Source organism: Ambystoma mexicanum, chromosome 6q, assembly GCF_040938575.1.
Source record: "Ambystoma mexicanum isolate Mex_15411 chromosome 6q, UKY_AmexF1_1, whole genome shotgun sequence".
In the NCBI taxonomy this organism is placed as follows: Eukaryota; Metazoa; Chordata; class Amphibia; order Caudata; family Ambystomatidae; genus Ambystoma; species Ambystoma mexicanum.
In genome coordinates this window covers 870,083,344-870,107,232 of record NC_090937.1, presented here as the reverse complement: position 1 = coordinate 870,107,232, position 23,889 = coordinate 870,083,344, and the positions used below count along the sequence as shown (strand labels likewise).

Below are 23,889 nucleotides of genomic sequence, written 5' to 3'. Positions count from 1 at the left end.
AAAAAATACCTTGTTTCTTACACCTTCTTGCTTCTGTGTGAACAACAAAGGAAACACTTTCAATACTCCTTACATAAATGACACTTTACATATACTTTAGACATAGCGACAAATTGGACTTAACGACAATTAACATAACATTATTTGCTTTGGTGTTCGTTATACTCCCACCCTACCCTAGTCACACTTATCCATACTCTGTTCTCCTATTCACTCTTCTTGCCCCCCCTCCCCCCTTCCCTGGGCCCCTTTCGGGCTTGCTTCTAAAAAGTTATGCTTACAAGAAAAATAATTGACTGTTACTAATATCTCCCGAGTCTACTCAATTTATGAGACGCCTACGTTTTTTTTTTATCTCCACTTATTTCCTGCACTGGTAGAGACAATGCTATGCGGCGCCGCCTTCTACCCCCCTTCGGAACTAGGTTCCCGTACTCTTCCCTTATTCCGTTACCTCTGTATTCACAACCTAATGGCCATATAAAGAAAAGAGAAGAAAGAGTCTATCAGTTACACTCACACAGTCCCTAGACCCAAAATCTGACTCCCCACCATTTTCCATTGCTATCCTTACATCAATTATATTCCCCTTCTTTGAGATTCTCGCAACCAGTACTCACATGTCCAGGGTGATCCGAGAGCCTCCGTTCACAGTCTATCCACAATCGGGGCCGCACCCCAACCATGTCGTGACCCGCCTTGGCGAGTAGGCGGGTATTCGCAATGCGGGGACCCTTGGAACCTCTTCTTTGGTGCGCACACTGGTCAGCCGCAGGAGGCAATGGTTATGCTAGGGGCGTCCTGAATATCGCCGCATGGCACTGGGGTTTTGCTCGGTGCACCCTCGATCACGTTCCAGGTGTCACCAAGTGAAAGTATTCACTCAGCACAATACCAATGAAATTCAGAATCAATGCCACATCCCACTAGGGAATGAGAACACGAGAGAGGATTGTGAGTTTACTGATGTAGGCATAGTGTGTTCAACACCAAGAATACAGGATTTAAATTTAAGTTAATTCATCATTGCATTTATAGGACAAATAGCCATACGAGGGGTACCGTTAGAACCAGAAATATTTCATTATGGGGTGTGCATTTTGTTAACATGGCTGCCTGGGAGAATACCTGATGAATTTCTCTTCAGGCCTGAGATTCCCATGGACGAAGAGGAGGGACAGATTCTTCCCTTAAGGGTTACAAGCAGCTGTAGTACGAGGGGTCTTGGCCATGATCATAGGATTTGATGGTAACAGCAGATCATGGAGCACAGTAATTGATATTGGAGAGGGTTACAGATTAACTGACGCTACCGATGAGGACATATTTAAGGATGATCCGTCTGATGACAAAGTAGTGTTTGAAATGAGCATTACATATTGCGTTAGGGCAGAAAGAAGCAAGGTTCCACAGAAAAAGATGATGGCAAGAGTGCCAGTTTCATTAGGGACTACGTGCTCCTATGACATAGGCCAATTAAAAGGGGGTTGGAGAAGTTAAGATTAAACTGAAACCAGGAGCAATTTTACCTCTGGCACGACAATATCTCCATCTCTCGAGAGGCAGGCAAGGTTTTTTTTTTAAAATGATATCCGCCATGATGGATCAAGGCATTTTAGTGACGTCAGAGTCACCATGCAATACTGCAGTGTATCCGGTCCAAAAAGAAAATAATTTTAAAAAAAATAAAAATAAAAACAAATAAATAAAGGGGGGGGTTGCAGTCGGGGAAGTCGTGGCATTTACTGAAAGACATGTGCCCAATTAATCAGATTGTAGAGGCCGAGTTTCTCTAGTTCCTAATCCAGCGACAATATTATGTAGTATCCCTGTTGAGGCGTGATATTTCACTGTGATTGATTTGAAAAATGTGTTTTTCTCAATCCCGTTGCACAAAGATTCTCAGGATCTGACGTCATTTACATTTCGTCAGACTAAGTTAAAAAGCACAAGATTACCTCAAGGGTATAGTGAGTCTCCATCGATTTTCAATAGAGTCCTGCATATGGACTTAAGCCATATTGATTTAAGTGTTGTGCTGCAATACGTAGATGATATTGTGGTCTGCAGAATGTCAGAGGAAGAGTGCAGACGTGACTCAGCTCAGCTAATGAATATTTTAGCCGAGAAAGGATACAAAGTGGACAAAGAAAAATTGCAGTCTTGCCAAGTAAAGAAAGTCGCACCTAAAAGGGCTGAGGCAATTTTGAAAACGGTGAAACCGCACATGAAAAAGCACATGCAACAGTTTTTAGGACTATGTAATTATGTAAGTGCATGGGCATTTGATTATAGTTTATACACAATGCCATTGTTGCAGGCCCTGAAAAAGGCTCTAGCAAATCAGGAAATGATTGTATGGACTGAGGAAATAGAGGAAGGGTTTGATGAGTTAAAGAAGGCAATTTATACAGCTCCAGTTTTAGGGATTCCCAATTATTCTGAAGAATTCTTTTTATTTTCGCACACAAATAGAACTGTCATGACAGCGGTACTCACACAGAGGACTACGTTGGTGTACAAGCCTTTAGCATATTACAATGGGGTGACTTCCCTTGCGAACAATCTTTGGCAGCCGCTGTGTTCGCTATTGAAAAGTCTGCTAGTATATGATATGGCATTTATAACGCGCCTATACACAAGTGTTTCAAGACACGACGAGGCAAGGGAGGGGGAACAGAGGGAAGACAGACAATGATCATACTAGCCAGGTGTCATTCAGATCGCGCAAGTGCATGGGAAGGGAGAAAGTGCAGCAGGGGGTACAGTGCGGTACATGGGATAATAGAATAAATAACAGTAGGTAAAATACGGCCAGCCGGTGGCAAGTGCAAGAGCAGATATCAGGTGTCAAGTGCTGGTAGTCGGACTGTAGGGGTACATAAACAGTCCCCAAGTTCGAGGGTTGCCAGGAAGGCAGTGCAGGTAAGCGACTGGCGGGAGAGGGGACCTGGGCCAGAGATCAGAGGGTGACCAGGTAACCAGTGTAGTTTTAGCATCAGCCAAGAAGTCGGCAGGGGAAAGGAGGAGAGAAAGCAGAAGTGAAAGGTTTTGGAGGTGCTACCAGAACCGGAGATGATTCTCCTCAAATTTCAGGGAGGCAGGGAGGCCCCAGCCGAAGAAAGATCTACCATCAACTCATTGATTGGAGAAATGACTGCCCCTGGGGGATTTGGAGGCGGTTGAGCAAAGAGCTTGAGAAAGAGGATATTTAGGAAGAGAGAGTTGAAGGTATAGAGGGCCCCAGAAGGCCTTGTGGACAATGCAGAGGGTTTTGAACTTAATCCTCGCAGCCACTGGGAGCTAGTGCAGAGATTTCAGTCCTGGAGAGATACGATCCCTGGGTTTGAGGCCAAGGACAAGTCTTGCAGTCCTGTTCTGGATGAGTTGCTGAGGGCAGAGGGTAGAAACAGGCAGATTTAGAAAGAGGCTGTTTCAATAGTCAAGCCTAGAGAGAACCAGAGCTCTGGCGCCAGGGAGCTTCTGGGGGAAGGAGAGGGAAGGAGGAATACCTCTGAGAAGGTGTAGCTGGTAGTGTGACTTCTTAGAGACGTCAGAGATGTGGGGAGAGAAGGAGAGTGTGGAATCGAAGATGAGCCTGAGGTTTTTTGCCTCACTGGTGGAAGCAGGAGGAGGGCCAAGAGAGGCCGGCCAAAGAGTGACAGGAAAGGAGGGAGCGGGTGAGCCGATGAGGAGAATCTCGGTCTTACTGGAATTAAGGCAGAGATCATTGACAGCACACCACTCTTGGATGGCGACAGTCAGATGAGAGAGGGAGAAGAGGTGGTTGAGGGCAGCCTGAAAATGAGCCGAGTGTCATCGGCATAGCACTGGAAATTGGGGCAGAGCGCTACAATGCAGTGGACAAGAAATGCCTGGTATAGGTTGAAAAACCAGGGAGAGAGGTTAGACCCCTGGGGAACACCACAGGTAGAGAAAGAGGAGAGGAAGGACCCAAGTTGAACCTGGCAGGGTCGATCAGAGAGGAAAAGTCAGGCAAGCCAGGGCCTGACCGGTGATCTCCAGGTTATCACAGAGATGGTTGAGCAGGATGGCATGGTAACCGTGTCAAAGTCAGAAGAGAGAACAAGATGAGGACACAGGGGGTGTTGGAATCAAGGTTGGAGAGCAGGTCTTCACGGATGCTCAGGAGAGCAGTTTTCGTGCTTCTGGCAGCTCTGAAGCCAGACTGGTGATCATGGAGACAACCAACAGATTCAGTGTGGAGATTGAGCTGGGAGATGGCCAACTTTTCCAAGCGTTTGCCCAGAAAAGGGGTGATGGAGATTGGGCAATTGTTAGCCGGGCAGGACGGGTCGGCAGATGGTTTCTTAAGAAGAGGGTGCACAAGAGTGCTTCAGGGGAGAAGGAAAGACTCTGGTGGCGAAGGAGTGTTTGCAGAAGTCAGCCAGGGCAGGAGCCAGGGAGTCAATGTGGTCCTTGATGGTTTTAGAGGAACAGGGATGAACCTGTTTGGACGAGACTTTCATAGATCTGACTTGTCTAGAAACCTCGTCTGGGGAGAAAAGGGGAAAGGCAGAGAAGGAAGGAGGAGGAGGCCGCCGAAGAGGGGTCAGAGGAAGAGCAGGGAGTAGAGGGAGGAAGGGGAGAGGGGGATAGAGAGGACAAGATGTCCTGAGTTTTAGAGATGAAATGAGAAGCCAGTGCCATGCAGAGGGCCTGGGAAGGCACAGGAGAGGTAGAGACTGTGGAAGGATTGGCCAGTTCCTTGCAGATTTTAAAGAGTTCAGCCGAGTTGTTAGATGCCGCAGAGACGCGGGCTTGGATGTGAGCTCTCTTCTTGGTGAGGACAGAGAGACGGTATTGCCTTTGGAGCAGGCGGCAGGCCAGTTTGTCAGAGGATGTGCATGAAGCGTGCCATTTCCTCTCAGCCACTCTGCACCTACTTTTGAAGGTGACGAGGTCAGAGTCGTACCAGGAGTTGCATTTGGCTTTGGGCTTCAGACGAATCCTGATGACAGGGGCAAGAACATTGAGAGTATTAGATATAGCAGAGTGGAGCACGGAAAGGGCTGTGTCAGGGTGTGAGTCAGCCGAAGGGGGATGGGAGGGTGGAAAAAGCAGCAGTGAAGCCTCAACTGACACGCGCTTCATGGGTCGGATGACCGAGAAGGTGGGTGGCAGTGCTGGAGTTGGCTTGGCCTGAGGGGTAGAGAAGGTGAGCTGGGAGGAATGGAGAAAGTGAACACTCCAGGAGAGAGGAGTGGTGAACGGGATAGAGAGGGGAAGGTCTGAGGAGATCAAACATCCAGAGTGTGTCCTGCAGAGTGAGTTGGGCCCGAGGGGAGAATAGAGAGTGGGAAAGAGTCGCAAAGGTCACAAAAGAGTCCAGAGGAAGGACAGGAAGCATCCAGGTGGATGTTGAAGTCTCCAAGGTAGAGGAGTTGAATGGTCGAGACTAGGAGGGAAGAGGGGAGGTACGCCCACTCAGAAAGGGAGATCTGACCAGGTGGCAGATAGATAGTAACCACATTAAGGGAGTGGTTAGGGGAGAGGGAGAGACTTCAGGCGAGGCATTCAAAACAGGAGTAGGCCTATGTACGAATGACAGAGGCAGGTATCCACTCAGGGAAGATCAGGGCTACACCCCCTCGGACCGGTTGGACTTGGGCACGGAGAGGATCTTGTAGCCATCAGGGATGAGTGTGTCAAAGCTTGTGACAGAGCTGGCCGTGAACCATGTTTCTGTGAGACCGAGGACATCAAGGTCAAATTCATACAGAAGGCGGCAGTTGTCGGAGGAGAGTTTGACAGCTGAGCGAGAGTTAAGAAGGGCAATATGGAGAAGGTTGCCGTCCTTGAAGGACTTCCGGGGAGGTGTACAAATCAGAGGTATGCCCTGTGGAGGTGTAGAAGGAGCCCAAGGGGGGCAGAAAGGGAAGGAGAGGGCAAGGTAGCCAAGGGGGAGGCTGCAGGTGGAGGCGTGGAAGCTGTGGAGGGGGGGGTGAAGGGACAGCAGGAGAAGAAAGGAAATTGATGAGGCGCAGGAGGCGTCTATCGAAGAGGAGAAGGTTGGCCTGAGGGCCTTGGACCAGGACAGGAGGGCATCCCACCTGGTTCCACCATTAATGGGAGAAGAAGAGAAAGGAGAGCGCACAGAGACCATATGTAGGGTCCATAGGTCTGGCGAGAGAACGACAAAGAGGATGTTAGTCAAAGTTTGCCTGGAGGCAGCACTGGTATAGGTGTCAGCGATGGGGAGGCCTGGGTTGGAGACCAGGATGTCCTTTTTAAACTTCTTCCTACCGGATTTAGTGAGGAGGGCAGGATAGTCGATAGAGAAGCCATTAGAAAAGATAGGAGACAGAGCACCATAGAGTAGAAGGGGAGAGGAGAGGGGGGGAGGGAGAGGGGAAGGAGAGACCACTAGGAAAGGACACAGGGCAGGGTGCAAGCAGACGAGAAGCGAGACGGTTGAGCAATTGGACAAGACGACACCCAGAATTAAAGGACTATCACAGAGGACGAGCAAGCACATGATTGCTTGAACTATGAGGAATTGAGATCCAAGGGTGGAAAAAAAAATGCTCCGGCAGCTGGGAAGATTCTTTTTATTGATAGTTCTTCAAGGATTGGTCAAACTGATGGGCAAAGACATTCAGGTGCCGCTGTAATTAGGCACAGAGCAGATTGGGAATTTAAAGTAATGGTAAGTTCAAGACTACCGTCTCACTTTTCAGCACAAGCTGCAGAATTACGCAGACCAGGAAGTAACCGTGTACACTACTTCGGCTATGTAACGTATTTTACAGGGCTAGCACGTTGGAAAAGGAGGGGCTACCTCTGAGCGGACGGCACTCCAGTGCAACACACTGCTTTATTGGACAGACTTATTAAAGCACTACAACTCCCAGTAGCCATCACGATAGTCTCCTCTCTGCGCTGCACACACTATTTCACGCGGAAACCAAGCCACAGACGAAGAAGCAAAAAGAGTTGCATATTCACCTGATATTATGAGCTTTAATACGCCTGATGTGAATGAAAAAATGGTGTCGAAGATGATGGTAAATGAAAGCTTTAATAATTTATCGAAGACACAATTGATAGAAGTTCAAGGTGGAGCACCACCGAATGAGAGATCTGTGGACACAGAGGGGGTGTTCTTTATCCCCTTCCGAGGCATTGCGGCGACAAGAAAGCACTGGTAAACCAGTAATGCCTGTAGCCTTATTAAAGGTGGCATTTGAACTGCTACACTACCCTGCCCATGTCACTAGGGAAAGCCTTGCAGCAACTATTGCTGAGGACTGTTCTTTCTGAAGAGGGGCGCCTGCTACCTTTTTGGAAAAATATTGCAGAGGACTGGTTTTTACCGAATTTGTTAGAACATTTTGCTTTTTATGTAGTAAATTGCATCATATGTCAAGTTTACTGCTGGGCACAAGCTGCGAACATTCAGAGCAGTTCTACCTCGACAAAATGGTCCTAATCAGCATTTACATGTTGACTATGTTGATATGCTGAATGATGTGTTTGAGCAAATTAGCTTATTACTCAGTATAAAACATAGGTTTTCCTCATCAACCGCAAGCAAACAGAATTTTGCGAGAGACTCAATGGTCGGCTCAAGGAAAGGATAGCCAAGCTAAAGCCAACGTTGAAAAAAGGATGGCTGCATTTTCTGCCTCTTGCATTATATGCACTGAGGAATCAACCAGGCTCTGACCATCACCTCACGCTCCATGAGGCAGTATTGGAGAGGCGAATGAGAACGCCTCATACTCCTCCATCGAGGATTAGAAGTGATGCCCAGACAACCGCAGAATTTTTAGGAGATGAGCTACGTGCCTACTTAACATGTATGACTACAAGTATTTCTGTCATTTCAGACCAAGTGAAGCGGACGGGGTGCCGGTCTCAGAACACAGATGAAGACCATACAGCAACCGGACCAAAGGAACTATTATTGGCAAAACTATTTCCCGGAGATCAGGAAATTACGAGTAAGTGGCATGAACCACGATTTAACAGTCCTTTCATAATAGAGGATGTAACTCCATCGGCAGTTGAGGTCCTAGGGAGACGCGCTTGGTTGCACCTCGGAGACGTGAAAATCTACGCTGGAGCACCCTCACCCCATTCGGAAGCAAGCCACGGAGAAGTTCTGCATATGCAGACTAGATCCAGGATGAGGAAAAGGACGCAGAGACTGTCCAGTAGACAGAAAGAGTACATTGGACTGTGGTTCTTCCGAGACACTCTTTGTAGCTGTTAAGCAAGTGAAAAAGCTATTCTTAAGCCACAGGAGTTTGCTGAACATGGACTGTGCGGCATTGAGATCCAGAGGAAGAAAAAAGGCCAAATCTTGAATTCCATTTCCACGACTGGAAGAGGGAGCAGTTCCCCGATTCCTTGCTCACTGAGTTTCTCTTTGGAGGCACACATGGTGATGTCTAATGGCAACATTCATCTGATCATTTTTGCTGTTTTCCTCTTCATTCTTCGTGCATATCCTGCACTGGTTGGGAGAACTACAGACATACACCTTTTTCTGCAAAATCCTAAAAATGGTCCAATCGTGAGGCGACTGCTCGCAGCCATAATTGAGCAAATCCTCCAGTTACCCGAGTTCTGTAGAGAAAGTACAGATGGTCCTGTCTGACGAAGACGCTCACAAACTGCTCGGAATGGTCTTTTATTTCTTGAATGAAGAGCATCCTTATCTTGTTGGATGACAAACCAATACTCGTGTATTTCTGAGAGATCCCAGTAATCTACCTGCAATAAATTGGCCAATACATGAAATTTGTAAGCAAATTTGTTCATTGCCCCACATCTCTAAACGTATGGAGGGGTCTATCGAGTGATGATATTCACAATTTACTGGCCTTGGTCTTTTACTGGAAGCTCATTCTCATTTGGTTTGGCTAAAAGACGACTCTTTTGTATTCATTCAGAATCCTATCGTCCTGCAGTCAGCCAGCTTGTGGAGCAGATCCAACAGTTGCCAGAATATTTCATGAGATTGCCCGATTAAAATAGTTTTTTCCTTCCTTAAAAGTAATCCCAGGCAATATGGGCAACATTGATAGTAACAATAATGTAGCAAATAACGAGAGAGCAAAAAGCTATTGCTGTATAAAATGGACATACTGGTATATATATCATGTTCATAGTCATTCTTCTCTCTCTCACGATACGCACCGTCTATTATGTAGATCCAAAGAGGGCAGTAGTCCTGTATACCTTCCTATACAGCAGGAAGGTACAGATGTGGCAATTATAAGGCAGCCAAGGACTTATGTGATTGTTCCTACACCAGTAGTACATGTAAATACACTGATTTCACTGACAAATATCCCTATGATTCCCCCAGTGAGAAGGAATTATGCTGATATACTTCATGAGATGATTATAAAAGCTCATAAGACAAGAAAGAGATGCAAGAGAAGTACAACGGAGGATGATCATGACTTGAAGGATTATCTAGACAGCACAGCACATTTGGGGAACAACATGTGGTATCAGCACATGAAAGAGGTAGGAAGGAGAACCTCAGAAGAGGAATGCTATGTATGTGCACTCCTGCCTTATAGTATGGGGGAAATCGAAGATATTCATAGCCATTGAAATAGATGTTCAGACAGCACACTGTCTATCTCACATTGCACTCTGCCGAGAAAGAGGTCAGTTCATGGGCAGAACAGCCTCTTTGGTATGGGCAACAGAAACACAGCTCCAGATGAAGATGATTATGTTGAAGACACAAAGAAAAGAGCAAGAGCCCACACCAGAAACCATGTGATAAGATACAAACATCCTGGAGTAAAAGGGGCTGGAATGAGATGGGAGGTGAACAGAAGGCTTGAAAGCCCAGGAAAATCTGCAGAAGAAATTTGAAGATGGAAGAAAAGAGACCAAATGCATTTCGGGATCAGTACTTCCTCCAGACGGATGGGAGGAAGGAGTGGTTATCTGCAGAGCGTAGGCAGTGATTGGATGCTACAAACCAACCATTGACATTGTGGAGAGTGGATGCAAATCTTTATGGCCAAGACATGCTAAACTGCTGACATGGGTCGAAGATAAAGGAGGGCCCCTACAGATAGTGCAAAACTAAATTTCTGAAATAATGGCATAAGAAATGTTGGAGAGAATCAGAATTGTGGTTGAATCTTTGACGTGCTAGGAATGAACGACGGGACAGCAGTGATAATGTTTCACTACTGCGCTTGTGGATCCAGAGCTTATATGAAGCTGCCCAGTGATTGGGAGGACTATGTCCTATAGTGAATGTCCATGTTCCAGCATTGGTGATTCCTAAAAGTGACTTGAACATTGGCAAATTTCCCAAAGCGGATGCTCACCTGAGGAAGAATGGATCTGCTGAGCTGATAATCGAATGAAGAGAGAGAATTATTTCTCAGCCAAGTCAATAGAAGCTTTTGTTTCCATCGCATATGAACACAGATTGTTTAGTAGATAATCTTCACGGCCAGGATCCAGACGGATGCAAACACCAGGTGGTTACAGATAACCAGATAGGAATTGTTGCAGACAATCAACACTACTATAAAGGAAGAGCTGAGAGCCATACGACTGATGACTCTTCAGAACAGATACGATGATTACAGCTATGGATGGAGGAGTTGTGCCAAAATTGGAGAATTATGTTGCACAGTCATACCTTCTCATGATGATGAAAATGGCACCTTGACAGAGGCCATAACGATGCTGATGAAGTTACACGTCCAGATGATAGACGAAGTGGAAGACATTGCTGATAGTTGGTTTGGATTAATATTCTCATAGGTTCCACAATGGATGGAAGATATGTTCAAGTTCCTTGGAGCCCTGATAGCAATGGTATTGCTTGGATTTTGTGTGATCAGGATAATAATCTCACAACGCAAGAAGAAGACTGCAAAGAAAGCTGTAGAAATTAAGATCATGATTGAGGTCTAATCAGGATGGAAAACTAAAGAACTGACAGATGAATAAATCAGAGACAATGTGAAGGCCAGCATTCATGCATCTGAGGGAACGAAGTTCCTGTACCCAAAGAACCACAAGAAGAATGTGGGGAAATTGATCTACTGCAGTCCAAGTGGACAATGCAGGCTTATGTCCTGGAATAAGGATGAGCATGTGAAGTCAGCAGGATGCCTGAAAGGAGTCAAACATATGGGTCCCAAAGAAGCATTTCTTCAGACAAGGATGTCTAGATGTGAAGGTTGATGAGAGAGTGGTTGATGAATCGCCCAGAGGGGCGAGTGTAGAGGTGGAGCCAAGTGCCCCCACCCAAAGCTCCTCCCCATGCTGCCTATATATTGGGAGCCAGAGTATGAGACACGTGCAGTACCAGTGAAAATACCTACACCGAAAAGAATCTTGGAAGTAAGATTCCCATTGAGGAAGCCATACATGCATTCACGACAATATGATGGCCATTTGAATGAAATCCCGGAAGAATTGTGAAAAACTGAGCAAAAAAGAGAAGATTGGTGAGCTGACGCACCTAGAAAAGAGACAAGAAGCTGAAGACCATAGACATTCTATAGGTTCTTAAGAGGTGGTGTCAAAGATGAGCAACATTTCGGAGTCGAAATGGAGATGCTCATGCTACAGACATAATGAAGATGATATCAAGTCATTTTACAATTGTGCGGATGCCATAACGCAAGAAGACAAGGTATTCTTAAAGGCTGGCTATGTAGTGAATAGATTGCGGCAATGCATCAACATATATGGATATGAATGTATGGACTATGGATGATTCCACAACGCATTTTAGCAGTGCTGGATCCTGTGAGTAGAAAGGCTTTTTAGTATGTCACAGTTGGAAAACAATTGAATTACAATGAATTACAAAGGTGGATCGAAGAAAGGCTTGGCTGGCCCAGCACCAGGAAGTCATGGCCACCATGAGCCTGAATGTTTGTGCAGTGGTTACAGAAGGTTTCAAAAGAACAACACTCCTGTCTTGGGTGAAGAGCGAGAACATTGAAGACGTCAGAGGTTCATCATTTAATAGTATTTTAAATACAGAAAGACTCTAAAACATGGTCTGCAGTCACATGGATGAAAATAGATAATGGGATGAGCTGTATCGAAACCAAGAGACAGTATGCCTATATTCCCTCTTATTCTTAGGCGCAGAGAACATTTCTAAAGCAGAGTTCAAAGCCTTAATTGACTGGCAGAAGGCAGGAGTGATGATAGATGGCAGGCTTATTTGTGGGAAGCTATTGTCATGACCAGCCCACCAGCACCTGGATGCCAGCCTGTGTGCGGGGAATATTACAGGGGGTAGAAGGGTGCCAACCAATTATAGACGGCCATGTAGTAGAAGAGCCCTATAGTTTGTATAACCAATGGGACGTTGTGTATTTGATGACGTTCGTAGAAACCTGCACTACAGGAGGGCTTAGTTGCCCCACCTGAAGTTAGAGACCCAATCACCTTCCCTGACAAGTATGGAACGTATAGGTTTTTGTAGTTTACCAGGTAGGTTGACATCAATGATGACAAGTTTTTAGTACATAAGCTACTTTTTTTAATGAAATGCGTTGAGTGAGAAAATCGAGGGAGTTTGTTGATGTTCGTTCTAACTCCACGTTTTAGATAATTGATATTAAAGCACATTTTGTCAACTTCCTGAGTCAGTTTGATTTTTGATGTTGGGAGTATATTCTGCATCCCCATCTATACTATACAATATTTATTATGCACAGCCATAGACCCTGAGTTTTGAGGACGTAACAAGACATATACAACAATTAACATTTATGAGCCAATATCATAATCCAGTTTGAAGGATCCTAGAAGTAACAGATTTAATAGCCTAATTAAACAGATGGGTCTTCAATTTCTTTTTTAAAATGTCTATAGATTCAATCCCTCTCAGCTCTGGAGGGAGAGAATTCCAAACCTTAGGTGCGATTGCAAAGAAGGCTGTGTTAGAGACCTTCACTGTTCTGCATTTGGGGATAAACAGGAGATGCCGATTGTTCGATCTCAGTGAAGTGCTGCAGGTTCTTATAGTAAGAAGATGCTGTAAATAACTGGGCATTTTTCCCCTTTCTGCACTTCTGTATAATAGTGAGGGTTCGAAATAGAAACCTGGACTCAACTGGTAGCCAATGAAGAGAGTGTCTTGCCGCTGTGATATGATCCATTTCGGCGATCTCAAAGTATTGTTAACTCATCAGAAATGGGAGTGAAGCAGTACTTGATTACTTCATAACTAATAAGAAATGAGGGTATTGTTTAACACTCACCGCAATCATGCTATGGTCTCTCTTAAGCTTCAAGGAGTCGGCAACAGAATTTTAATAAAAATGATCGGAGACTTGAAGGTAAACACTGGGGGAAATAAGTGTACCTTGGCCAGATGAGAACATAGAATCCTTTACCGTAAATCTGGCGCAACATATTAAGATTTATATCTATGAGAGGGGCTGGGGGGAATCAACGAGTTGTGATGGACTTGAGCTAATATCTGAGCTCTAGAATAAGTATAGCCCTGTAGGTAGAGGATATATTGTTGCTGGTGACCATATTAAGAAAAAGCCATATGAACAATAAATTAGAAGGCCAGAATGTTATCTAAGACAGCAAATTAGATATATCAAAAGATCTGCCCTGCCTAATGCAGGAAATATTTCCCAAATCAGGTTCAAGAAAAACGCCAATAGAAATTGGATTAAGGGGAGGCATATTGTAACTATTACCCAAAATACATGTGTCTAACAAGCCAAGTTTGTGTTACCTGAAAGAGCAGGCATGTCCTTGCTTGAATCTGTGCTCAAACACAGTCTTACAATTACCGCCATATATGTATATTTATTATTTCTTTTATTATTTGCTTTGGTTTTGTACAAAAGAGAGAAAACATACAAACAGATACAAAGCTTTACATTACACAAACAATCCTGATAAAATGATATAAACAATAGTTTTAAATAGTTAAAAACAAACGTTTCTCTATACAGTTACTATTTCCACTTCTATCATCATAACAGACATTGCCCAATACCATATTTACACTCAAGAGGAGCGAAAGGGGAAAACATTCATATTCAGTCCCTTTGGGCGAGGTTTTCCCATGAAATTGTCCATTCTAGGCCGTATATTTCATTAAAATTTTATTTAGTCATTAATGAGGTTAAATGAAATATTATTTGTATATTTATAACGTGTCGTTATGACATCGTTGCGCTCTTATACACAAACCTCACTGATAAGTTGGTCTAGTGGCCATAAATCGTTATGTTACTATCCAATGTCATTAATTGTTGTATACTCATTTTAACTGAAGAAATGCAAGGAATTTGATGAATTGATTGTTGACTGCTAACAAGCTAACAACACCATCCATTAGGATTGCTCATTCAGGGCAAACAAATGTGACCAACGTAAAATCCATTTTTGTTCCTTGTATATTAAGCTTTTATTAAAGGTGTTGGGTAAGAGTTTAATTTCAGTGATAAATCTTCCTGACCCGGGTCAATCCCAGGACTTTTACTGGACTGTGATTATTTTTCCCTTATTCCTATGCGAGTGGGAATCTTTTTCCCTCTCACCTAGTCTTTTACTCTTTTTATGGGTGATCTTTTTATGTCCCTCCATGGATGGAGATTGGAATTCAGTTTCTATAACTTTGGACTGACTGGAGTACTATGGCACCATACAGCATTTTAAATGCGGTGGCTTTAAAAGGGTACATTTCCATCCCCTTTAAGTTTTATACAGAAAGCCAGCACACAAAGAAGAGATGCAGAGCAGGCTTGCAGACGCTTATTGCAACTAACCATATGGAACTACAGGGTCGTATAAGGAGCCTGGAAGAGCCAGATACTACTAAACCATAACATAGCACGATATAGACATATAAAAAGCATAGAATAACTATAATGAGATTACATGAGGCAACAGGCCTCGGGGCGAGAGGCGAGGAAAGGCAGAACTAGGCTGCACAACAGCAGGCCAGGGCTCGCAGGCAAGGTTAGAGACAACCAGCACATTACGAAGCTAAGAGACGAGGAGCCGTCAGCAGAAAAGCAGAAAACATCCTCATAAATTGCAGACCAGAGAGCTTGATTTCCCTGTCCTCAACCACGTGGTGCAGCTGAGCCAGACAATGGTCATTCACCCGCGGTGGGAAGATGAACAGTTCTCAGCAACACAGACATGAAGCGAAACATGGATTCTTTAACAACGTGGCAACACTGAGGGCACTCCACAGGCAAAAGTGGTAGAACAGACAGTTATAATGGGAACACAGTCTTTCTCATCACCTTGAGAAGGTGCACTGAGAACAGAGCTGGGTCCCAGGCTTGGGACGATCAGCTCCAGCCAATCAGGGAACAGAAATCCAGGGGTGGAGGGCAAGGGCCAATGGTAATCCTACGACGCAGCAACAATGTAATACATAGTTTGGGGAAGGGGCAGGCATCTCGTCCTGACCACAGAGAGTCTCTTCTACATGCCGCTGTCCTTTCTCTTGCCGCACATCCTCGAAGGTAAGCCCTCTGGGCTTTTGTGGGGACATTGCTTGTTGCGCTGCGAGCGCATTCTCAGGAATTCTCATTTTTCATGGAATAACGTATTTTATATGAGGATGCATTGCTGCCATTACTCGATCCTCAGTGACTGTCTTCTTTGCAGCTGTTGTACACGCTACCATGCTCTGTGTACCAGATCAGGCCTTCCAACATGGCCGATCCCTTCTTTGTTGCAGTGTGCTGGCTTCCTGCACCTTGCATTGGCCCTTTCCTTCCTTTCCTTGTTCATCATAACCAATCAGGCGAGCCGGCAGGCGAATGCCGACCCACCTCCAAGGCCCCCCCGTCTGCTCCCTGGATGTTCCTGGGCGTATCACTGTATTTAGCTGCCCCCGCACCCTGTAGTATGTAAGTGCCTGTATGCCTGAATCTTGTATTTAGCTGCCCCCCGTTGTATGCAAGTGCCTGTATGCCTGAATCTTGTATTTAGCTGTAGCCCCTCTCATGGCATCCATCACTAGCAATGCCTCCTCTGCTTCTACTATCCCACCCTGCCCAAAGTTACTCTGATTGTCACATTATGGTGGTATCATCACCACCCTGTTGCTGATGCTTTGAATTGACTTTGACTCATGTTGGTTCACCCATCTTGAAGTTCGTTCTCATGCAGGACTTCAAGCATCACGTAATCACGGGGCCATGAAGCATGTTGTGCACATCAATGACTTTGAATCTCGGCATGCACATGCTGAACTCTTGAAACAGAAAGGTGTTCAGTACTGACCTCTGCATCTTGGCTGTGCACATCGTTTTTTTTTTACTCCATAACATGTCGCCGGCATTGCCTCTTTTCACCGCACTCACCGTTTCTCAGCCTTCTCTTCCACTCCCTTACCTGTACCTTCTCCCCTCTCCCTCCTCCCCTCACCATATTCGATGCACTTGCAGAAATGTTGTTAGGCCTAGTATGATAGTCGCTGACTGTTACTTTCCTTCCCCCCCCTTCTCCCTCCCCATTGACCCTTACTGACTGTCAATACCCCTACCTTGCACTATCAGAAACGTCTTCAGGCAGAGTACCATAGTCGCCCGTCTGGTCCTCTCCCTACTCCTCCCTCCCTCACCTTTTTGTTAGTTCCCTTGCACCATCAGAAATGTCGTCATACCTAGTACGATAGTCGCTTGTCTGCTCCTCTCCCTCCTGTTCCTCTCCTGCTTCCCCCTCCTCTATCCTTTCCCTCACTTATTGTCAATGCTCTTGCACTATCTGAAATGTCATCAGGCCTAGTTCGATTCTTAATGTCACAAGGCCTTGTAAGAATGTTATTGTATTTTCCTTTCCTCCCTCCCCTGCCTTGAAGCATATGCATATATATATATATATATATATATATATATATATATATATATATATACACACACATACATATACATACATAGGTGCCATTCATTGGCACTACCCACCCCAACTACCCATTCCTGTCTTCTCGTCGGTTTTTGGAAAACAGCCCCATTTTGTGGCATAGAAATCAAACAAAATGGCCCCGCGCAGGCTTAAAAGTTGTGAGTCTGGGAGATTTCCAATGTCCTGTATGATCCCGGTCTGCTTGTGTAATAAACAACAGTTCTAACTTGCCCTTGGCTGAGTCCTCAGTCTATACACTGGTTGAGGGTTTGTTGCCCTTGGAACGGTGTGCTCATATGATGAGCACCAGTCCCTCTGGCATACCTAAGCCAACATAATGATTTCCAGAGACCAGAGAGCCTGCTGTGTATCCGAAGCCCGATGTAACCCTTCCTTCCATCTGACCTGGGTGTCCTGAAAAACAACTGATACCTAGAGGCTGCTGAGACCGACTAGTCGCAGAGAGACCTGCCAAACGAGCGATCCCTTGACGTACAGTGACCTTTCCTGTGTTGCAAACCGCCAATACGAGGGGACCTCGTGCCTGAGTGCTGTGCGTGGTCTCCCGAAGTCCGAATCCCACTGAAACTTTGTGGACTCCTGATGGACCTCCAGAGAGACAATTCGAATCCCTGAAGACCCCTCACCACAGTGCAGAACCAAAAGAGTCAAGAGAATCCAACCAGCGATATTCATTCTTCATCTGGCTCCTGTAAAAAGGGCCCAAATCCACAGAGCCGTGCGAAACTGAAGGATCCTTTGCTGGACACCACCTTTGGTGACTGCTGCTACAAGTGCCCATCCAGTGCTCATTTCTTCAGTCTCCAGACCAAGAATCCAAGGACCAAGTCCTGTGCTGCTGCATCCTGCTTCTTATGCTTAGAAATATAGTGTCATAGTTTAAATACCAATAGTTTGTTCTGGCCTTGAATAGATGCTGCTCTTCTAAAACGGTAATCCTAGGTTGTGCTTTCCCTGAACTGCCCTATGGCACTTCTAAAATAGTTTACTATATTCCTATCTATCCTTGAGCAGCTTTAGGCCTCTAGTTAGTATACAGGTTAAGTTACTCCCTGTGAACTGTTTTCTTAAAAGTGATATTGGTCTGGTAACTATTCATGCTTGGTAGAAGTTACATGGGTTACAAAAAGATACTTGTAACCATTGTTGGTATAACTAAATTAATCTGAAACGGCATAACACTGCATGTTATAACCAATAGGGTCTACTACCTCGATTTACTGATTGTAATCTGAAAGTAACTGTGGTTTTACTCCCCAAGAAGAGCTGAATGTCATTGTAAATGTGTTATAGGTTTCACTCACCTTGACTGCCGATTGTAATCCAAATAAGGTTATACTTTTGTTTGGAAACTATAGGTATTGAATTTTTTTTAGAATTATGTTTATAAAATATGTTATAGTACTTACTTCCCCAAGATGTATCTTGGCCGACTTGCATTTAAATAAACCATAGTTTTTCAGTGTTTCTTTGGACCATATGTATGCTACAATTTCTATGTATGAAGGTACAGTCCTCTCACCCTGCTAAGATAAGCCTGGCTGCTCTGTCTATGCTACCGAATGTTCTCAGGTGGTACAGCCTTATGCCAAGAGTGGAGTTTTGTACTGCCTCAGATGTCGTTTAATGACGCCCTTAGTTGGACTTTAGAAAGACTGTCCCATCACAAGGTTACCCAGGTTAGCCAAACTTTGAACGTTGTCTAATAACCACCAGAATAAGTCATTTTTTTGTAGAAAATGTTTTACGAATGGTGCATTCATATTCTTGAACTGAATATGCAATAGATGACATCTGTGCTGCAACAGTTGTCATGCTCACAACACAATTCAATCACGTTCCTCAATTTTAAACTAGTTAATTCGTTTTGTAGACAGTATTCCCCCCACATGGCCGGTATCCCTACATTAATCGTTTTCCTTAAGATTTTGTATTTCTGTTTATTCAAAATAGGGGTATATTTTCTCCTTTTAGGGTCTGTTGTACCAATGGCCCATATATATTTTGATGATGTGTTTAATCCTTTGAGTGTTAAGGTAGAGAGAGAGAGAGAGAGAGAGAGAGAGAGAGAGAGAGAAACATACTATGACGGTCCACCTGATATTTTTTACTTATGGATGTTAAGGTAACCTCCTTCAATGTATTTTGTGCCGGTCATTTTGAATATCTAACTAAATGTGTTGGGTACCGTGAGCTAGAAGTAGTTATCTAAGACAGTTGCCTATTTATACTTTTGCAGACTACTGGTTTCTTCTGGCCCTGCAGAACTGTCTATATGGGAGGTGTTATTGGAGGTTTTTAAGATGTTATAAACTAGTCATCGCTGCTAGTAATTAAATAATCACCTAACTTTTCATTACTATTCGCATACAATGTAAAGCTCTTGTATTTTCAGGTTTTCACAGACCACAGTCTTCCGAAGGGCATTCCACCTCAGTGTTTCGAGGCAATAAGAATGGCAGGAGGTGCTTACAAAAATCATAAAATAACACATGTGGCTTGAGCACCACCCAACAACTAAAAACAACTCATACTGTCCCCAGCACTGAACAGGACTCTCACCTAGTCTACCCAAAGCACACACACAAACTATGTTTTTTTATATACTCTGGACAGAGAAATGATACTGAGTTTAACCACTATTGACACGAATCTAGTGTTAACTAGAAACTTGTAACTAATAAAAATCCAGTAACGTGGAGATTTTTTTTTTGTTTTACAAGAAACCACCAATTCCTTTACCTTTTCCTCCTGATAGGTGATGTCCATGAGATTGATGCTGTGAAAGGGGCCCTGGTGCTCTTCGGACACACATTGGCCGCAAGCCCCCTCATGGCACATACGGCAATACAACAGTAACTTCCGTCCCGAATGTTTTTCACAGGGCCCGGCACCCCTTGCAATTTCATCTCCGTCCTTGCATGGCACGGTCCGCAGAAGCTTCACCACCTCGGCAAGAGTGGTGTTAACAGGCAGGCCAGTGGCACCGCCAGGTACCGAGCTCACCTTGCGGCAGAGCGGACAGCAAAGTTGCTGTGACAGGCCCGGGGGAGAGGAGGTGCAACCCTGCACACAACATCGGCAGAAGTTGTGTGAACAGAGCGGCAACGTCACTGGCTCCTCAAAAAGACCAAGGCACACAGCACACGTGAGGCTTGCCTCCATCCTTTGTCGGTGTAACTTTGCACCCACCACAAGAGAAGGGGGTGGCTCAGTGATGATACAACCACAAAATGGTGAAGTTGTGGAGAATAGGCTGGCACAGGTGAGGATGCTTGAACAAAACCCAGTGGGGTGACAGGTGGTTATACAGCACCACCTGGTTGTATGAGCCTTAGACTGAGCTGCTCGAGTTTGTGGTGGTGAGCTAAAGAAATACACAGCACAAGGCAACACAATAGTACAAGGGATGGGAGAAACGGCTACAGCTGAAGAAAGAAGCTCGTTTGCTGAATACAGACGAGGAAACAAGCAGGTGGAGGCTTCTACCAACTCGACGTGATGCTAATGGGCTAAGCCGTCCTACTGGCTGTCCAAAGACAAGCACGAGAAATATATGATTCTACTGATAAGCAAAGGAGGTTGGCTGTATCACAACTGTACACCTTACAGAGAATAAACAACCAGCGTGTCTGCCTCTGTGGGGGAGAAGGTGGGTGTCAGAGTGATCTATTACTGCAGGGGGGCGGACACACCATTAGAGAACACTGTACGGCTGGACTAAGACAAGGACGAGGTTACACCGACGTGCTGCGCCTCAATGAGAGAACGTTGATCCAGACAGAGGGGCAGGAGAACTGGTGTTCATGCAGCAGGGGAAAGCGCGCCTTGCACAGCAGGAGGGTGGATTCGCGGAAAGCGCAAAAGCACTGGACATCCGCTGGCAAGAGGAAAACCCCCAAACAAATGTATCAGGGTTGCTTATACTACCCCTAAAGTAGTAAGCTAAATAGAAGCAAAGAGCACCCGCAAGTTCAGCAGAACTTGTGAAAGGCTCATAGCAGAGGGGGGGGGGGTCGCCACGGAGAGACGGGTGTGTGCGCGCGCACCCTTTGGGCTCCGAGCCCCCTCTCTTTTCAAAGCAGTTCTGCCAGCAAGGACTAGACGACAACCGTTGAATAGCTTCTCTTCAGCAAGGGAAAAGGGCGCTCGAGCGACGGTGCTACAACAGTTTACAGTTCGCTCGGTCTGCGAAGCAGAGCGCGGAAGTTCCACCCACAGTTGGCCGGACGCGCCTCCCTTCCACAGCGAAACTTCTTTTTTTCTCTCAACGAGGTAATCCCCGTTGGACGTCACTGAAGTGTTCTGTGATTTGTTTCCGCGTTCCTTTGAGGGTGAAAGTGCCTGGGGCTTAGGGTCTACAGTGATTTCTATACCCGTTTGGTGATATAACACCTCCTCGACTAGCAGCCAGGCAGGATACCATTTGACGCCTTCCTGTTACTCTCCCGGTTCTGTAGCACCACAGAGTCCATCATCATCATCACGTCAATCCAGACACGATAGTTGACGCACGAAATAAGGGAGAAACGAAACTACATACAAACATTGGCAAAGCCAATAGGTATGGCACGGCACATTTAGACAATACGCTTTTTAAGTACTTGGGGGCGGGGTGATGGGTTACAAACAACTCTTACTCCCTACATTTTGAAAGCTATGCTTGTTGTCTTTGTCAAAGCTTGTTCAGTTTCTGCCTTTTGACCATTGATGGACTGGATACCAAAAGTGTCCCATGAAATGTTTTTCAAAGTGGCCCATTTTACGCTATGCAAGTAAACCCTCTAAATCGTTTTTGGGGGTTATGTAACATTTTAATTCCGCTCAGTTTATCATAATAAAACCCATGATCTAGCAATATAAAGATTTCCAGCTAAAACATTTAAAAATGAAAAAAAGTCCCTTTAACATTTCCTACACAACCCAATCTTTAAAAATGTTACTGTTGCTATGTCCATAGAAGTCTTTTCCCCATTTAATAAAAGTACTCACCCATCATTGTATTGCATTGTTTATTAATGTATAGAGTGCACAGGGCCCTAAGGCATCTGGGCGCTATAAGAATTCTCAGGTTACAGGAAATAAAGGACATTATATACAAATATACAGTGATATTACATGCTTGAAAGCATAGCTCTCAACTCACACGCTTTTGGCGGGTGTGCCCTGCCTTGTAAAGAGCTGACTCACCCGCCAAGCCTCTCCTGCACGCCCATTCATTTCAATGGGTTCTCACCTGCCAAAAACAGAATCATTTGTTTTCACCCGCCTTTGCGACAGAAATGGTTGAGAGCTATGTTAAAAGATACTTGTTAGAGCAGGATATATATACATTAATATACAGTGATATGCATACAAATATCTTGTGTTATACGGTCTTACCATAGTATATTGCAACATCTGGGAGGCGGAGATGCAGATAGTCACTTTTCAGCAGAGTGTAACCATCTCTTGACGTTAGTCTGAAGGGGTGGAAGGAAGGTAATGCTCTTAGGGTATCAGGGATAGAGTTCCGGAGTTGGGCTGTCCTAACTGGAAAGCTGGCGCCTCCTGTTTTGTTGGGAATTCTAATACTGTGGCAATAAGACCCGAGGCGGCGGGCCAATACAGCCCCAGGTAATGCCCCTGGGCCATAGTTACAGGCCCTTACGCTCAGGCCTTAATGAAGCCCCGGGGGCATTACCGGGGGCGGTATTGGCCGCCGCCAAGGGTCTTATAGCCATTATTAGTACCCAAGCCTGTTAGGCCGGGGTACTAATGGCATTTTATTCTGTTTAGAAACGCGGCAGTAGTCCGTTTTGCCTTTCATTGGCAGCCATCGGGAGCAGACACGCTGGGAACAAGTGTTTCCAGCGCGTTCAACAAAACAAGACGAGAAGAAAAAAGAAGGTAAGTGGGTTAGGGTGGGCAGAAGGGAAGGGGGGAAAAAAACTACCGCTGTCTCCGGCGGGGGAAGATGGAAGCCTCCAGCCGTGTGGAGGCTCGGAGCGGGGTTGGCCCCGCTCCGATTCGCCACACGCCTGGAGGCTGCCATCGTCCCCCACCGGGTCCCAAGGGATAGAAGGTAAGTGGGGTGGGGAGGGCAGGGAGGTGGGAGGAGGGAGTTATGGGGGAAAAAAAGCCTTACCTGAGTCCCCGGCGGGGGACAAAGTCAGCCTCCAGCCATGGGGAGGCTCGGAGCGAGGATTGCCCCGTTTCGAGCCTCCTCATTAGCTAAGGGGCCGCCACGCCCCGCGCTGGGAACAGAGTACCCAGCACGCACAGGACGCACCGGTGTACAAGGGAATACCGTTTGGTATGGCTCGCAAAAGACCCAATCCACACGTTGTATTCCCGGTGTGCAGCGCGTGCCGGGTACTAATGTTGGATTGTGCCTTTCTAATCGGACGTTCTGACATGTATTTTGTGAATCTATCGTTCAAGTATATGGGAGCTTTGTTGGTAAGGAATTTGTGTGTGATGTTTAGAGCTTTGAGCTTAATTCTGTCATTTATAGAAAGCTGCCTCTCGTGGGAGATGTGCTGAGATTTAGGGATGCCTAAGGCAGATTTTAAGGCATGATTCTGAAGTGTCTGGAGTTTGCTGATGTGGTGTTTGCTAGTGCCCAGGTAGAGTGCATTGCAGTAATCCAGTTTGGATAATACTAATGCACGTGCTATCGCAGTACAACTTTCATTGGTCAGGAAAGGTTTGCATGCATGGATGAGTTTGCAGGTGTAGCTAGTGGCAGAGGCAGTAGCGTTAACTTGCCTATTGAGGTTGACAGCCGAGTCCAGGTAGAAACCTAAGGTTTTTACTTCATTGGCGACTGTGATCTTGATACCGTCAATGGTGATGGATTTATACAGAGGGGAGAGTTTATTTAGTTTGTTGGTGGCACCCACGATTAAGAGCTCGGTTTTTTCATCATTGAGTCATAATCAATGGGTGGCCATCCAGGTCTGTATAATTAAGTAGATTTTGTTGATCAGGTCTACGTCTTTGTCATAGTCT

General features: G+C 45.4%; 1 protein-coding gene across 2 annotated transcripts in view; it reads right to left on the bottom strand.

Moving 5' to 3' along the window:
• LOC138516346 (uncharacterized) overlaps nt 1-21,388 on the bottom strand; it is an 888,519-nt gene extending 867,131 nt beyond the window's left edge. The window contains exon 1 of one of the 2 annotated variants that reach the window (XM_069631386.1): nt 19,639-21,388. In XM_069631386.1, the coding sequence (XP_069487487.1) occupies nt 19,639-20,061 (423 nt within the window). In that variant the 5' untranslated portion in view covers nt 20,062-21,388. The remainder of the gene's footprint in view (nt 1-19,638) is intronic. The other variant, XM_069631387.1, reaches the window with a different exon arrangement.
• Between the last annotated feature and the right edge of the window lie 2,501 nt (nt 21,389-23,889).